Source organism: Drosophila willistoni, chromosome 3R, assembly GCF_018902025.1.
Source record: "Drosophila willistoni isolate 14030-0811.24 chromosome 3R, UCI_dwil_1.1, whole genome shotgun sequence".
Classification (NCBI taxonomy): Eukaryota; Metazoa; Arthropoda; class Insecta; order Diptera; family Drosophilidae; genus Drosophila; species Drosophila willistoni.
The window spans coordinates 32,729,582-32,744,380 of NC_061086.1; the positions used below are offsets into that span (position 1 = coordinate 32,729,582).

The 14,799-nt window shown below is 37.8% G+C and overlaps 4 protein-coding genes across 4 annotated transcripts; 1 reads left to right on the forward strand and 3 right to left on the reverse strand.

The window, feature by feature from the left end:
* The first annotated feature begins 1,297 nt into the window (after positions 1–1,297).
* Positions 1,298–8,298, forward strand: LOC6649678 (myogenic-determination protein). The gene is made up of 5 exons (XM_002072268.4): positions 1,298–1,908; positions 3,619–3,741; positions 3,807–3,881; positions 7,734–7,812; positions 7,873–8,298. The coding sequence occupies exons 1-5, from the start codon at positions 1,405–1,407 to the stop codon at positions 8,103–8,105; spliced, it is 1,014 nt and encodes a 337-aa protein (XP_002072304.1). The 5' UTR covers positions 1,298–1,404; the 3' UTR covers positions 8,106–8,298.
* On the reverse strand, positions 8,252–9,411 carry LOC6649679 (alpha-tocopherol transfer protein-like). The gene is made up of 3 exons (XM_002072269.3): positions 9,090–9,411; positions 8,661–9,033; positions 8,252–8,580 (listed from the first exon to the last, which is right to left on the reverse strand). The coding sequence occupies exons 1-3, from the start codon at positions 9,392–9,394 to the stop codon at positions 8,320–8,322; spliced, it is 939 nt and encodes a 312-aa protein (XP_002072305.1). The 5' UTR covers positions 9,395–9,411; the 3' UTR covers positions 8,252–8,319.
* A 260-nt stretch (positions 9,412–9,671) lies between these two features.
* Positions 9,672–10,796, reverse strand: LOC6649680 (alpha-tocopherol transfer protein-like). Its single transcript, XM_002072270.3, has 3 exons — positions 10,455–10,796; positions 10,021–10,393; positions 9,672–9,964 (listed from the first exon to the last, which is right to left on the reverse strand). The coding sequence occupies exons 1-3, from the start codon at positions 10,745–10,747 to the stop codon at positions 9,710–9,712; spliced, it is 921 nt and encodes a 306-aa protein (XP_002072306.1). The 5' UTR covers positions 10,748–10,796; the 3' UTR covers positions 9,672–9,709.
* A 1,208-nt stretch (positions 10,797–12,004) lies between these two features.
* Positions 12,005–14,003, reverse strand: LOC6649747 (esterase B1). Its single transcript, XM_023179776.2, has 5 exons — positions 13,954–14,003; positions 13,583–13,895; positions 12,809–13,523; positions 12,580–12,749; positions 12,005–12,523 (listed from the first exon to the last, which is right to left on the reverse strand). The coding sequence occupies exons 1-5, from the start codon at positions 14,001–14,003 to the stop codon at positions 12,041–12,043; spliced, it is 1,731 nt and encodes a 576-aa protein (XP_023035544.1). The 3' UTR covers positions 12,005–12,040.
* Positions 14,004–14,799: the final 796 nt, after the last annotated feature.

Consider the following 14,799-nt stretch of genomic DNA (forward strand, 5'->3'; position numbering starts at 1 on the left):
TTTGGGTTTTCCGCACAGAGCCAATATATGAACTCGATGTCTATAATGATAGAGGTGGATATTTGCAGGGCGTACGGGTAATACAATTTATGATAGCTTCGCAATTGCCAATGAAAGTGAACACTACAATTTAAACAATTTGGGTAGTTACTCTGGAAATGCTGGCGATGGATTAAGATCCAGTTAAGGGCAGCTCTTCTCTACATCAGATCGGGATTTGGCCATTAACTGCGCCTCTTTCAAAGGCGGCGGTTGGTGGTTTTATACCTGCCAAAATAGGTAAGTCTAATAAAAATTTAAAATTCTGACAATTTCTGTTTTAATTTTTCAATTGATCTAGCAATGTGACGTCTGGAACTCTGGAGTTTTCGGAGACTGCTCTATCCAAATAGTACACATGACGATTAGACCAAAATAATTGTCAGTCTTTCTCTCTCTTTCTCGAAATGTTGTACAATATAAAATCAAATCATATCAAAACAAAGCATTTATCAACGACAAATGGTGAAAAAAAACCGCGAGAGCTAAGACAAAAGATTTACAATATCATTCGAGAAGATTTAAAGGTGATTTCCAAAGATATATATTTTGTTTGAGTGGTGATAAATAAACAAATTTTAATTGTGTGTGTGTGTGATTGAGGGGGATATGAATACCTATTTTTATTTTTTCGCTTCTTTTTGTGTGTGTGTGTGGGTATTATTTGAATTTTCCCTATTTTCATTTTCAGCTCAATTTGTTTTTGTTTGGGGGGAGGAGAGGGCTGGAAAAACACGGCAATTTTTTTTTTACTTTTGGGGCGGGCGATTTTGGTGGATAGTCTCCATTTAAAATGTCACATTAACGAAATTGTTTTTCCAAGACTAATTTATGTTTTGTTCGCATCGTCAGGCCAGGTATATTTTTTTTGTTTAAATTTATTTGATTTCCTTCTAATAAATAAACGAGCTAAGCCTTTCACAAACAGCTTTTCATTGAGCAGAAAATCCTCCATTTACTTTCTTCCCTCTGCACTTTTTTCATCCTCTCTCACTGTCTCTCGCTCTCTGTTCTTCTCATTTTGTCTAAGCTGGTGGGCGTGGCTTGATCGCACTCAATGGTTTTGTATTAGCGTCCTTCCGTTTTAGAAGACCAAATGGCGTTCGGCTTTAAAAATAGAAACCACTCGAGAGCAGAATCCCAAACAGCCACTCAAAATGCAGAGATCGGTGAACACATCTGGGGATCTGCTCAATACAAGAAAAAGAACAAAATAAAGCAATTTTGTCAACCAAATGTGTTGCGTTTGTCGCGGACGTCGGTTGTCATTTTTTTCGTTGTCTCTCCGGTCTCTGTCTCCGTCAACGTCACTCGTGCCAAATCAAGTGAAGTGCAGTGTAAAGTGTCTCCGGAGTGAAGTGCATCATGACCAAATATAATAATGCAAATGAAATGCCCACTGATAATGGCAACATTAAACAGGAATACAATCATTATCCAGCCTATGATTACAATAATCACAACATGTTGAACCCATCACATCATCACATCCATCCACATTTACAACCACATTCACATACGAATGCCAATCAAACGTTGCAACATTTCTTCAGCCGTTTCAACGCCGTCGGCAATTCTGGTGGCGATCTCAGCAGCCCATCCACCGCCTCCGCTTGCAATTACAATCACCAATCATTGGACTCGGATAATCAAACAAAGGAACTCTCCTCGCCCATCTACACCACCGACTATGACGATGAGAACAGTAGTCTCAGCTCGGAGGAGCATGTCCTTGCTCCTTTGGTGTGTGCCTCGGCCCAATCCTCCCGTCCCTGCCTCACGTGGGCCTGCAAGGCGTGCAAAAAGAAAAGCGTAACCGTCGATCGTCGCAAAGCGGCCACCATGCGAGAGCGTAGAAGACTGCGAAAGGTGAGAATCCAGTTAGACCTATGGACCTACCTCTTGTTATTGTAGACTGAAACTAGAAAGGCTTCTTATTACTTTTCATATTTCAAAAAAGGAAACTCCTTACGCATAAATTCCCGATTTAAAAGTCGTTGGTGTCCATTATACACTTATTGAAAACCAATCGTTAGAGGCGATTAAAATATATACCTAATTCTCTGATAGAAAACTGAAGTTTCCTTGAGAATTGTCTTACAAATATTTCATTAATCGAGCATCTAAATATGTTCAATGTTTCACAATTTTAAAACACTAAATTCATCTCTGGCTTTACATTAACAAATCGTGGCTAAAACGGCATAAGATGTCGAAAGACAAAAGATTTTCGTTCCGCATTTTACGTTTCTGTGGTTCTATGTAAAGTAAATTGTTGTGTAATATTCTATTTTCCTATAGACATAGAGTTTGATCTGTGTAGAAAAGATAATATATATTTATTTACTGTTTAATCATAGTACAGAATTTCTTAAATTTTTTCCGTTAACAAAAGCAGTTCCATTTTTAATATCTTTTTAATTTTATGTTAAAAGATTCATATTGAAGAGTTTCCTTCATTAGTTCCTAATTTTTTTATTGTTCATCTTAATCCTCTTCCAAGGTCTAAGCGTTCGAAGCTTCAGTTCAATACTTATCCTACCAATTTCAATCAAATCGAGATAAATGCATCTGAGGCATTAAGTAAAATATGCCATTATATCGATAAATGTATAAAATTCCCAATAAGATTAAAGTTGCTAAAAATCCTCAAAATAAGTAGATAAAATGTAACAAATTTTTCAAAACATTCTAGAGAAATAAATTGAATTGACACATATATAAAATTTGATCCATAACAAGAATTTTAAAGTATAAAACTAGAAAAAAATTTTACCTTAATATTGTCTCTATATAATTTCGAATTTTCTGCTTAGCGTTTAAATTGTAGTTTTATATCTTAAAGTGACCCCTTTAATCTCGCTGTATGAATCTTGGAACACTTTTCCGAGTATTGGGAGGGGGGGCTACAATGTTGCAATATAGAAATGAACACATCGATAGCATAAATGTCATTAGTATTCATTTGGCACTTAATCTTAATTACATGGAAAACAAAAAAGGAGGGCCCTACTTAGGGTGCATAACGACACACACAGAAAAACCACCCAACAAGCGTATTAAAACCAGACTGAAGGATTTGCCAAGTGCTAAACGACACAAGAACAAGAGAGAAACGGCCGCAACATTTATGAGTTGAAATCGTAAAAGTTTTGGATCAACCGAAAGGCCGAGTTGTATGTATTTATAGCTCCACATAGAGCCATTAACTAATAAAACGGCAGATCGGAGATGGGGATGAGGTTGGCGCTGTGGGATGGGACTGAGATGGTGTCTGGATCTTCTTGGTGGGGGTGGGTGACACTTCTTGCCCATCATAAAGAACGGCTAAACCAACATTTTAATTGTTGATATTTTTATGCGCCATTTAATTTAAAATATGTTTTATTAAATAGCCACTTAAATATGAACATGGGCACACTGGGCGTATGCTTAATATGTATGTGTATATTGGTCTTTTATGACATGCCTAACTAATGGATTTCTATGATTTTCTTTGATGGGGTTTAATTGATTTGGCACTTCTGCTGATATTAGTATTATTATTATTATTACCATGCATTTTTTCTCTCTTTCTAGGTTAACGAGGCATTTGAGATTTTAAAGAGACGGACATCCTCCAATCCCAATCAACGTTTACCCAAGGTTGAAATCTTACGCAATGCCATTGAATATATTGAAAGTTTAGAGGATTTACTTCAGGTATGTTATCAGGACTTATCGAGTCTTCTATAAAGTAAAATAATGCATTTCAATGCTTTAAATAGGAATCCACGCCCACACGAGATGGCGACAATCTGGCGCCCAATTTAAGCGGCAAAGTCTGCCAGTCCGATTATCTGGTAAGTTTTTTGGTTTTCTCTATCTGAATGCCAATTAATATTAGTGTGCCGCATAGGACAGGACAGGAAAATGGGAAAATGTTCCGCAATTATTTTCTCGTAAAAACCTCATGCATGAAAAACGTTTTCGTACATTTTTCTTTCTTTCGCCGACACATGCACATTCATCAAAAATCTCTGTCTCAGGGTCTCAGGCAGCGCGACATGAAAATAGAAATACTACGTATACGTAACCGACCAAGTTCCCATCCAATTTCCCCTCACATTGATCTCGATCTGTATTTTCATCTTCTACTTTGTATTTGAAAAAAAAAAAACCCAACAAAATTTAAAACACGAAAATTTATGCCCGCGCTGACGGGCAACTTAATAAGCTCCTTGAAGCAAAAGAAAACCTATCTGGTCCAGGTTTTCTGCTTAATACTTAATAACTACAAAAAAATTATGAATTATAACCAAAGGAAAACCAAGAAGAGAGCAGCAAGCATCTGGATCCCTCTTTTTTTGGTTCTTGAAGCTAAGATGGGAGGTCGTTGTCGGCCTTTAGTGAAATGTAATAAATAAATTTCTTCCCCCTTTTTAATTTTTCTCCACCTTTTTTTCTTTAGTGGGGAAGAAAAACTCTAAACGAAAATCGTGTTGTAAATTAATTATAACAAATTTGTTTTCCCCCTTATACAAGGGGGAGAAAATACCAAAATACCTTTCAAAAGGCAAACATCTAACAATCAGAAATGAGATCTGTGAAATCGTGTCATATGAAAAACTTGCGCAAAAGGAGAAGGGGCCAAAAAAAAAGGAGCCGATTGCCTTGATTTTATTTAATACTATAGGTTTCTATCTGTCAGTTGACAAATTGCACAGGAAAAACATGACAAGAGAAGAGGAAGAAACAAAAAAAAAGGTGTTACAAGTCAGGGCAAACAAATTGTCAACAATTATGCGAACAACCTCAAAATATTCGCCTTGTCTCCGCAAGAGAAAGAGACTGAGAAAAGTATGGCCTCTGACTGACTGACTGATTTCCATGCAGTTTGTTTGAGTTTTTCACATGTTTTTAATGTACAAATTTGTTAATTTACCATAACACTTTTGCATATTTGTACATTGCTAAAGTTGGGGTCCTATGGACAGATATTAATGTGCTCCCATAGTTTGATTAAAAACTGGCACTATGCCAATGCACACAGAGAGAGTAGGATGAAATGGCAAAAATGGAAGGGATGATGTTGCTTGACTGACAATCTATCTATCCATCTCAAAAAGTTCATATTCATTCAGAATTCATATTTATATGCAGCCATTTCTTTCTACTTAAGATTTTAAAATTTTCTTCAATTTTTTCTGCTAATTTGCTAATCTAACATTTTTGCACTGGTTCTACCTATAATCGGCCATAAATTACGTACGTACTTAAAGCGGGTAGCAGCACCTGGCCAATATTGAAGTGCCCAAAGTGACGTCTAGTAAACAATTCCCACAGTCATTATCAGCATTTTTGTGTTTCTATCGAAACCATAACAATCTGCACTTATTAACCAGAATAATGGCCATGACTCAATATATACTAAAACATTCTTTCTATATAGTAGTCAATGACTCACAATTGGAGAAAGAAGAGGATTTGACTCCAAAACGTTTGGCGTTCAATCAATGTCTATCAAGGGCCATCAATTCTATGATAAGAAAACATTTTTTAAGAACTCAATCATAACAATAAATGATGGAAGTTTATCTTCAAGTTGTTTTACAATGTTTTTTTGCTTAATCTACCCAAAGTTGTTTATTATAATTCACAATTATCAGACTCCTTAGCGTTGTTAATCGTTGGCAATAATAGGTTGTCAGCAATGGCGTTGGTTTTATTTGTTTAACTAAAAGTATAAGTCATTAAAATAGAGTTCTTTTTTGTAAATACATATGTATGTTAAAGCTTTAATGATGTAGAAATATATATTAATAGGCGTCTATTCTTTAAAAGATATCCTAAAAGGTTCTTGGCTGGCATTTAGGATCAAACGAAATCAGCAAATTATGACAGAATAATTTCGATATACGATATCGATAAGGAAATAATAGAAATTTTGACCAAGGGTTAATTATTTGAAAATAGATTTCGGTTTGTACTCAATTTGTCATTCCAAACTTGTTAAAAATAAGTTGTAGCCATAACATTACTTCAAGTTTTAGAAGTGAATGGAGATATTTCTCTAAATATATTAGTTAGCACTTGTTATAACATATTATTTTTGGATATTCTAAATGAGACCAAACCTTCTAATCCGATAAATCAAACTTTAAGTTTTCCTTATAATGTAAGCTCGTGATAATATATTTGGATCAATATCATTAAAACAAGGGCCATATAGATATACCCAGACAGCAAAACTCAGAATAAAGATCGTATAATCTTTAAAAGGATAGCTTATGAATGTAATGAATAAATTGTTCAAATCTGTATATACTTAGGCATTTTAAATTTGCCTGGTTTAAGTAGTTTTACTTTTATGGAAAATAGAAACATGGAATATATGTTATTTGGTTTTTTGCTGTAAGTTTTAAAAGTTTTTAATATCAAGAGTGCAGCACAACGTATCGAGATATTTTCAACATTTCCAAGGAAATTTATATAAATATATTTATACGCGATTTTAAGAAGGGGATTTCCAAGAAGTTTAGAACATTTCTTGAAAACCCCAATGTTTTTTCGATTTACACAGAGACAGAGAATATCGCACAATGCCGCATATCCGTTACATATCGAACATTTCTACAGAGGAGCGCGCCAAAAAGTGGCTTAAAATCTTTACGCAACTCATAAAATGCTACGAATGATAAGTGGCATTTCATTCAGAGATATAAAATGAAATCAAACGAAAATTCCACAAGTAGATATGTAGACACATACATACATAACTAGAGGTATGTGTGTGTGTGTGTATATATGTATAAATATATAAGAATTGTCGCATATCGAGCGCACGCTGTCACTAAACGCTCGGAAAATGATAAATCGCTTTATAAAAGTGCAGTATGAGTGCTTGTGTGCCGGTTCCTCCCTCCTCGACCACCCTTGTTCTTGCCCCTGCTCCTGTCTCTGTATTCTTTTGGTGTTGTTTTCATGTCAAACCGCCTATAAATATAAAAGAAAACCCATACACACACACACACGCAATAGATACACATGTTTCTGTATATATAGACATGTCTGTAAAGTCCCGATCCTTGCAGACGCTGTGTCTGCTTCTCTTTCGTCGCCTTTTTAGCAGAGGGAAAGGAGAGGAGCAAACACCACCCAGGAGGAGTTGGGCAATTATAATTTGTTTAAGCAAATTTTTCTAATGAAAAATTTCCCTCACCCCTTTATGCCTCTCAACCCCCTCATTGTGCAACAATGAAATCTCCGGGGGCATCTCTGGCTGACTTGTCGTCTGCGTATGCGTAAATTTAATTTAATTGCTAATAAGAGGCAACCATTCTGCCCCATTCCTCACGGACAATGCAATTTTTGCCCTGGTTCAATGCATTTTAATTGGCTAAATCTCTGGCAACTTTTTTTTTTGCTTAAGTTGACATAAATTTTTTGGCTTAATCTCATCGTTAGACTTGATATTTGATGACACTTTGTGGCCAAAATGACACAAGTAATTTCTATACCATGCAACCAGAGGTTGAAATGGTATATTTGAGGCAACAAAAAGAAGAGAGATTAGTGTACATATCAGATTTGGTCTTAAGAATTGAAAATACTTAGTAGTTTTCCTTGATGCATGGTATAAAGAAGTCGTTGCGACAATTTATGTACTTGCTTTCTTCATTTTCTTATGCTTTTCTATTCCATTTTGCTTTTAGAGTTCATATGCTGGTGCCTATTTGGAGGACAAGTTGAGTTACTATAACAAACATTTAGAGAAATATGGACAATATTCAGGTAAAACATTTGATAATCTTTCAACTATTTATCTATTCATTTATCCCATTCTTCATTTAGATGGCGAAAGTAGTGCTAATGGTTCCAGTTTGGATTGCCTTAATCTAATTGTTCAGAGTATTAATAAAAGCTCAGCAATTGCCACACCCTCAGCAACAACAACAACATCCGCGCAGTCTACAAAAACCTCATCAGGAGCTGCAGTAGCAGCTGGAGGATCAGCAGCAACATCATCATCATCATCCTTAGGTAGTTCCCTGCATACGAATTTCAAAAGGAAATGTAGTACCTGAGCCCACAAAGAAACCCATTCAGTCATCATATCGCCTCACATCCCACAGAGTTTAGTTAATTGTAAATGTATATGATAAGTCTGTCCAAGGATACAACGAGATACCTACGAGATACGCGCCGCCCCAGTGAAATATTGTATATGTAGAACTAAATTATTTTTATGACCTTTAGTAATTAATTTAATAAACAAATGGAAACAACTCTCTAATTCTCTCAGTCTAGTTCCAGCTTACGAAATGAACCAGTCATGCCGCTCAGTTCGCCACTTGACCAGGCATTGGCCAGGCCAACGCGTAATTTTTCATTTGTCCCATATTGGGCATCCTTTGCAAAATAATCCCTGTGTGCCTCCAGCTGCTGACGCCAATAGTCCAAGGCTTCGGCCTGATAACCATTCGTGCCACCATATTCAATGGTCATGGCCTCACGCGGCAAATGTTCGTATAGATCCTCCGATTTCTTGTGCACCATAAACTACAGTGGAGTGATAGATAAGAATATGTGAATATTTAGTTAACAATTTGTGTATGTCGATGGTCGACTGACTGACTCACCTTCCAGGGCAGTTGGGAGGGCAGAAATTTGGTAACAAAATTAAAGACTGCCACACCCTCGCGTCGCATATTAATCATGTGAATCTCAACGAAACGCAGCGGCATACATTGATCCACCAGACTGAAGGTCTTCTTCAGTAGAAATGGATCGTACTGCATCATTTGCTCCATGCTCACATCACGAGCATCGACCACATAAATAAGACCAGCGATTCCCGCATTGTCACATTCCAAAGCCAAAAGTTCCAGGAGTATGAAGAGCAATTTGAATGCCTCGCGTGGATTTGATTTCTTTGAATCGATTTGTTTGAATTGTGAAATTATAACTCTTGGTCCATTGGGACTAACTGGGCGAGCAGGTATTATGTGTAAACTATGAGGGGAAACTCTATAGTAAAAGCTCAAGGATATTCTGCGAAGAGTACTTACCCCCTTTGATGTTGGGCTAGCAAGGCTTCATCCACCTGCCGAGAACCCAAGACCTCGGGAAAGACACCTCGCAGTGAATAATAGTTATCAAATCGTCGTTTGGTCTCCTCCTGACTGTAACGGCAACGACGCAGGAAGGCCAACAGCAACAGCTCATCGGTGGGAGCCTTCAAATGTGGCGATTTGTTAATCCATGTCTGTAGATTGACTATGAAATTCTCACGTTCCGTTTCCTGTTCATTGCACTCAGTTTTGGCCAAGACCAGAAGCTGAGGACTAAGAGGTCGTAATGCCAACGCCGCCATGCGATAGGTTTAATGTCTGGTAAACGAATGCCAAACGGGTTGACGCAGAATTTTGTGGTTTTGTGTAGTTCGCCGATGCAGTCCAATGATATCTAATCAGCAAAAGCGTCGACGCCTTGTAAATATAAGCAAAAGAATACCCCCCTCTATACATATGTAGATACCAATAGACGAATTAGACGATAAGTGACATTATCTTTAATTGATCGACTACAGCAGAGCTTAGAAATATTATCAGAGATATATAGATATATAAATAAGGTATATATATGATGAATGTATGTATGTATGTGTGTGTGTGTATGTATGTCAATGTCAATCCCAGTTTAGCTTACGAAATGAACCACTGGCACCAAATTCCGCCTCATATGTGGCAATTTCACCATGACGTAGTTCCTCAATTGTGCCATAACGACAATCCTGTTCAAAATAACCACGATAGCTATTCAACAGATCCTCCATATAGGCAATACACTCGGCCATATGTCCATTGGTGCCGCCATATTCCTCGGGGAGACATTCCTTGCCAATATGCTCGAACAACTCTTCACTAGACTTTAAAACGCGTATCTGCAGAGTAAGCTGATTAGTAAACAGTTCGGAGATAAGATTACCTTGGCACCCACCGGATAGTTAACTTGCATACTAAGGACATTATACAAGAACATAATCGTACTCTGTATATCCTTGGGCATATTGATAATATACATTTCCTTAATCTTTAAAGGACTACAATGGTAGAGCCAATTCCACCATTTGCGAAAGAAGACTTTGTCGAAACGTCTCATCTTATCCGAGCTGACTCCCTCAAGATCAATTATTTCACAAATGCCAGCCACAGATGCATAATCGTTCTCCAAAGCGACAATTTCCATGGCCATCGATGAGAAATGGTAAATTTCACGCAACATATATAGATTAGGATCGAAATGGCCGAAGCGTGCAATAAATAAGGCCGTACGATTATCGCATTTTGGCATATCAGGATAGAGGCAAACACTGTAAGAATCAATTGAAGTTGCATCACCTTCAATTGTTTTTGGCAAAAACGAAAACTTACCCCAAGCGATTAATGTCCAACAGTCGTTGCGTCACACAGCGATTATTCATAATCTCGGGAAAGAGATTATAATAGGTAAAATAACGATCTATGCGACGTTTTGTCTCCTCGAGACTGTAGCGACAACGTCGCAGAAAGGCTATGAGGAAGTCATCATCGGTGCGGGCACGCAAATGCGGCTGTTGGCGAATCCAGACCCGTAAGATGATAATATCCTGTTGTATCCTATCGGGAGTTTCGTTTAGCTCCTGCTCGGCAACTTTGGCCAATATTGGGGAGAGCGGACGTCGCATTGTGATGATGGTTAACTGGCATTTGGCTAATTTGCCTATGCTCCGGAGTCACTGGAGGCGAATAATCTAATCTTATCTGTCTTTTGGAGGCGGGCGGTTAGGAAAAATAGTTGGGAAAATACGAAAATTGTTCCCTTTTTCCATGTCTGTAGGTGTACATATATATCTACGCGTATTTACAACTTGCCCACAGAGCAGTAGAGCAGCAGAGCAGCAGGGATGGGGCAATGATAGCGCACATCCGGCGCCGGGTACCCCGTGAGCCACTTAAGTGAAGCACTTCGTCTCCCAGCCCCTCAGTCAGTCAGTCAGTCAGTCAGTCCCGTCTCTTCCCTTTGAAATGCGATCGGCGTTTTATGCTTGAAATAAATCTGATGCTAAATGGTATCCAGTTTTCTGTTTTCTGTTTTCTGCTTCTGGGACTGAGCATTCAATTTGAGTGCCTGTCACAGGGCATTACATCGACATGTTGAATAGGAGTAGGAGTAGGAGTAGGAGTAGGAGTAGGTGCTGATGCGTTGCTCCTGCCCATTTGCTATTGCTCAAGTTGACATGGAACACCTACAGATCAGCAAATTGCTGTGACATGACGCTGTCAGCTGCTGACAAGCACGCGACATGGCCAGGAAGCGGATCAGTTTGCTTCTCTCTGACTTCTCCAAATAACTCATAACACATTATGGCCATGGGACTTCAACTGCAATTGGGACAGACTGAGACCCAAGACTGGCACTGGCACTGGGACTGGGACATATGCTTTGATCTTTCATTTTGGATGATGGGGCTCAACGCGTGTAAATTCCCTAGCTGCAGCATTCTTATTGCTTATGACACCAAACATATCGTTGCCATATTAATAATGAGCCTCATTAACTATACACACATTTATCTGTATGCATATATGTATATTCCACACTCAACTACTCAACACATTGCCACTAAAGTCCTCTCCAGATCACTCCCAAAAAGAAAACGAAGAAAGGGTGAGGGTGCAGCATGTAATTGACACACTCATTGCTGATAAGTGTATTTTGCTGTAAGCACTTGAGAACTGTTTTCTCTTAACACAAAAGAAAAACCATTGGAAAACCCCTCCGACATCTTAAATAGCCTATGATGAATGTCTCTGAATGGGAATGAATTATTGAAAACATTGGCCCTATCGAATGGGACGAGAGTCTGAGAAAAGTAACTTAATATCATTATTCTAGAGAGACTTTTGAACTTAAATTACTCTAAATATTTATTAACGAGCATTTTTGCTTTCGATTGAAACACATAATAGGTAGGAATCTATAGCTTACCTCCCGATAGTATTAACTCTTCATTACCATCGTAAAGACTTTCCCAAATTTTTAAATGTGGCCACTCGGGCATATCTATGAATTTCAGATCATCGCTTATGTTCAGACATTTAAGGATCTTATCTGATTTATTTGCTGGATGCCACGTATCCATTTCGGGAATTCTCTGAGTATTTGGATTACCTGTGGCCGCAAACTGTGTCCAAATGGCAATTGTACGTTCAATATTTCGATATTCGCGACTCTCCTTGGGCAGGCGATAGGCATGCATGGAGCCAAACAAATAGGCCAAATCGTCGGCATGACAGACGCCCTTAACACCGCGACCCAAACGCTTAATACGATACGGATAGATCATCTTCTCTGAATCGAAATCATAGCGATAGATGTAAAGGGGAGCACTATTTTCATCAGACAGTCGAGCATTGATCACACGCACCATTGGAAAAATGAAATAGTGCATAGAGCAGAGCTAAAAAATAATAAATAAGGAGAACTGAAACATTTGCAGGTTTTCATTTCACTCACCTCCATGTAGTCGTGAGGCGTGGCAAGTTTCTCGGTGCGATATGCATTCCGAATTGTTGTACTCCAATTTGTTATCTGCTGCTCACTCGGTTTTGTGGCCATCAATTCAGCTGGGATGAACGGAGTGCCAATATCCACATGCTTGACCACCGATGGGAAGAATTTGACCTCTGCAAAGAAAAGGCTCGTAAGTTATCAACCCTATTAAATCTTCTCTCATATATCGTACCTGGCATGAAGATTAGTCCCTCATACGAAGTATTGCCTACCAACATGGGAATTGAATTGCCCCAAGAGTTTTTCAATAGATCTATAGGTTGCTTAGGAAACATACAATATGCCGTTTCATATGGCTCCAACGATGGGCCAAAAAGAAAATATGTCTTGGCATTACGTTCTTCCTCTTTTAAATCATGCTCTGCCACATACATGAGATCTTTAGCCTTGGCCTTGAGCAAATAGTCCAACACATCCTTATCATTGTCTGGACCCTTGTAGCCCGATGCTTTGGCCAACCGATAAGCTCTATGAGTGATGTCACCATTAAAAGCCCAAGGTGCCACAGCACAACCAGATTGCAATATGCCACGATGGAAAAGGCCCTTTGCTTTATCCGTAAGCATTAAACAATTCACGGAAGTGCCTCCTGCACTCTCTCCGAATACAGTAATGCAATTCGGATCGCCGCCAAAGTGTGAGCAATTCTTCTTTATCCATTTCAAAGCCATTAACTGATCCTTGAGGCCAGCATTGCCGGGCACATTCAACTCGGGTGACTTAAGACTTAGGAAACCTAATGGGCCCAAGCGAAATTGTATGGATATGAAAATGACATCTTCTTTCATGAAATAATCGGGTCCATGCCAGGCATGACTAGCCTCGCCAATCTGAAAACCTCCGCCATGTATCCAAACCATAACAGGTCGTGGCTTGGCGGGAGTAACCTGAAACCATCAAAGGAAAAATTAAGAAAATAGTTCTATAAACTGCAAACTAAACTCACATTATTCGTGTAGACATTCAGATAAAGGCAGTCCTCAGTTCCTTCTGTAGAGTCAAATAGAAAATGCATTTGTGTGGCCTTGTCTTTAATATTTCTACAATCTCGAATACCCTCCCAGGCTTTAGGCGGTTGAGGAGCACGAAAACGGAGCTCACCCAGCGGTGGCTGGGCATATGGAATGCCCTCAAAGCTATAATATGGCACATCATAGATGGATATTCTCTTGCTGCCCCTCACTTGTCCATATTCTGTATTGGCAATAATTGTTTGATTTGTTGAACGCCGATAGTTATTAAATTTATGTTCATAGGTTCTGCAAAAGTTGTTAAATAATTAAATTATCTTATAAATATTTCTATTTCAAAACTTACTTATACTGCCAACGCAGACCTTCCGAGATTTTTAACCATAATATTGACATAATTCTCGTGTCTTTTCTCTTGGGCAATTGTTTTGAAATAGAGCTCTTTTAACCCAATCCAATGAGTTTATATATCAATATTCTCTCAGATTCGAAAACTCGTGTCAGCGTGACCACAAATAAAGTTCAGCTACTCTTTTAGATAATCAAAGCGACTTTGGTTTCTCTGCTGATTAGAACCAAAAGTTTTCAAGAACTTCGATCTTCGAAGAGAACATTTAACACAGTTTTGTTTGTTTGAGTAACTTAATATAAACAAATCTTATCAAAAATAAGCTCTCTGAAATAAACAATACTTCGTTTGCCTAGTTCTCTTTCAAGTTTGAACTAACCAGTTTATATTTGGATTGTCATCATGACTGTAACTATAATACCCTTAAGAAAGGTGATTTAGATTTTGGTTGTCAGTTTGTCGAAAGGTAGGCAGCGTTTCTTTTGAATTTTTATCAAAAAATCTTCTGAAATTGAAAATATTTTAATGTCAATCGCCCAAATTGAAACTAATGAAATTAAAAATACTTCAAGAACATTATAGATATGCATTTATAAAATAAAATATAAATATATAAATAGGATATATAATCAATATGTAATAAATACTTTGAAAAAATGTTCAACTATATTTTTTAAGTATTTTATGTGGGTCGAGAACGGGAATTACATTATCGCGAATTGATTATTCAAGAAGATAAAGTATACATATAAAAAATACAATTTCCATTTAAAAAAGAGCCTTTGTTTATTTTGAGAAATTTAAGTTTAGTTGCCTATTTTGACGTCCTTTTTAATCGATTAC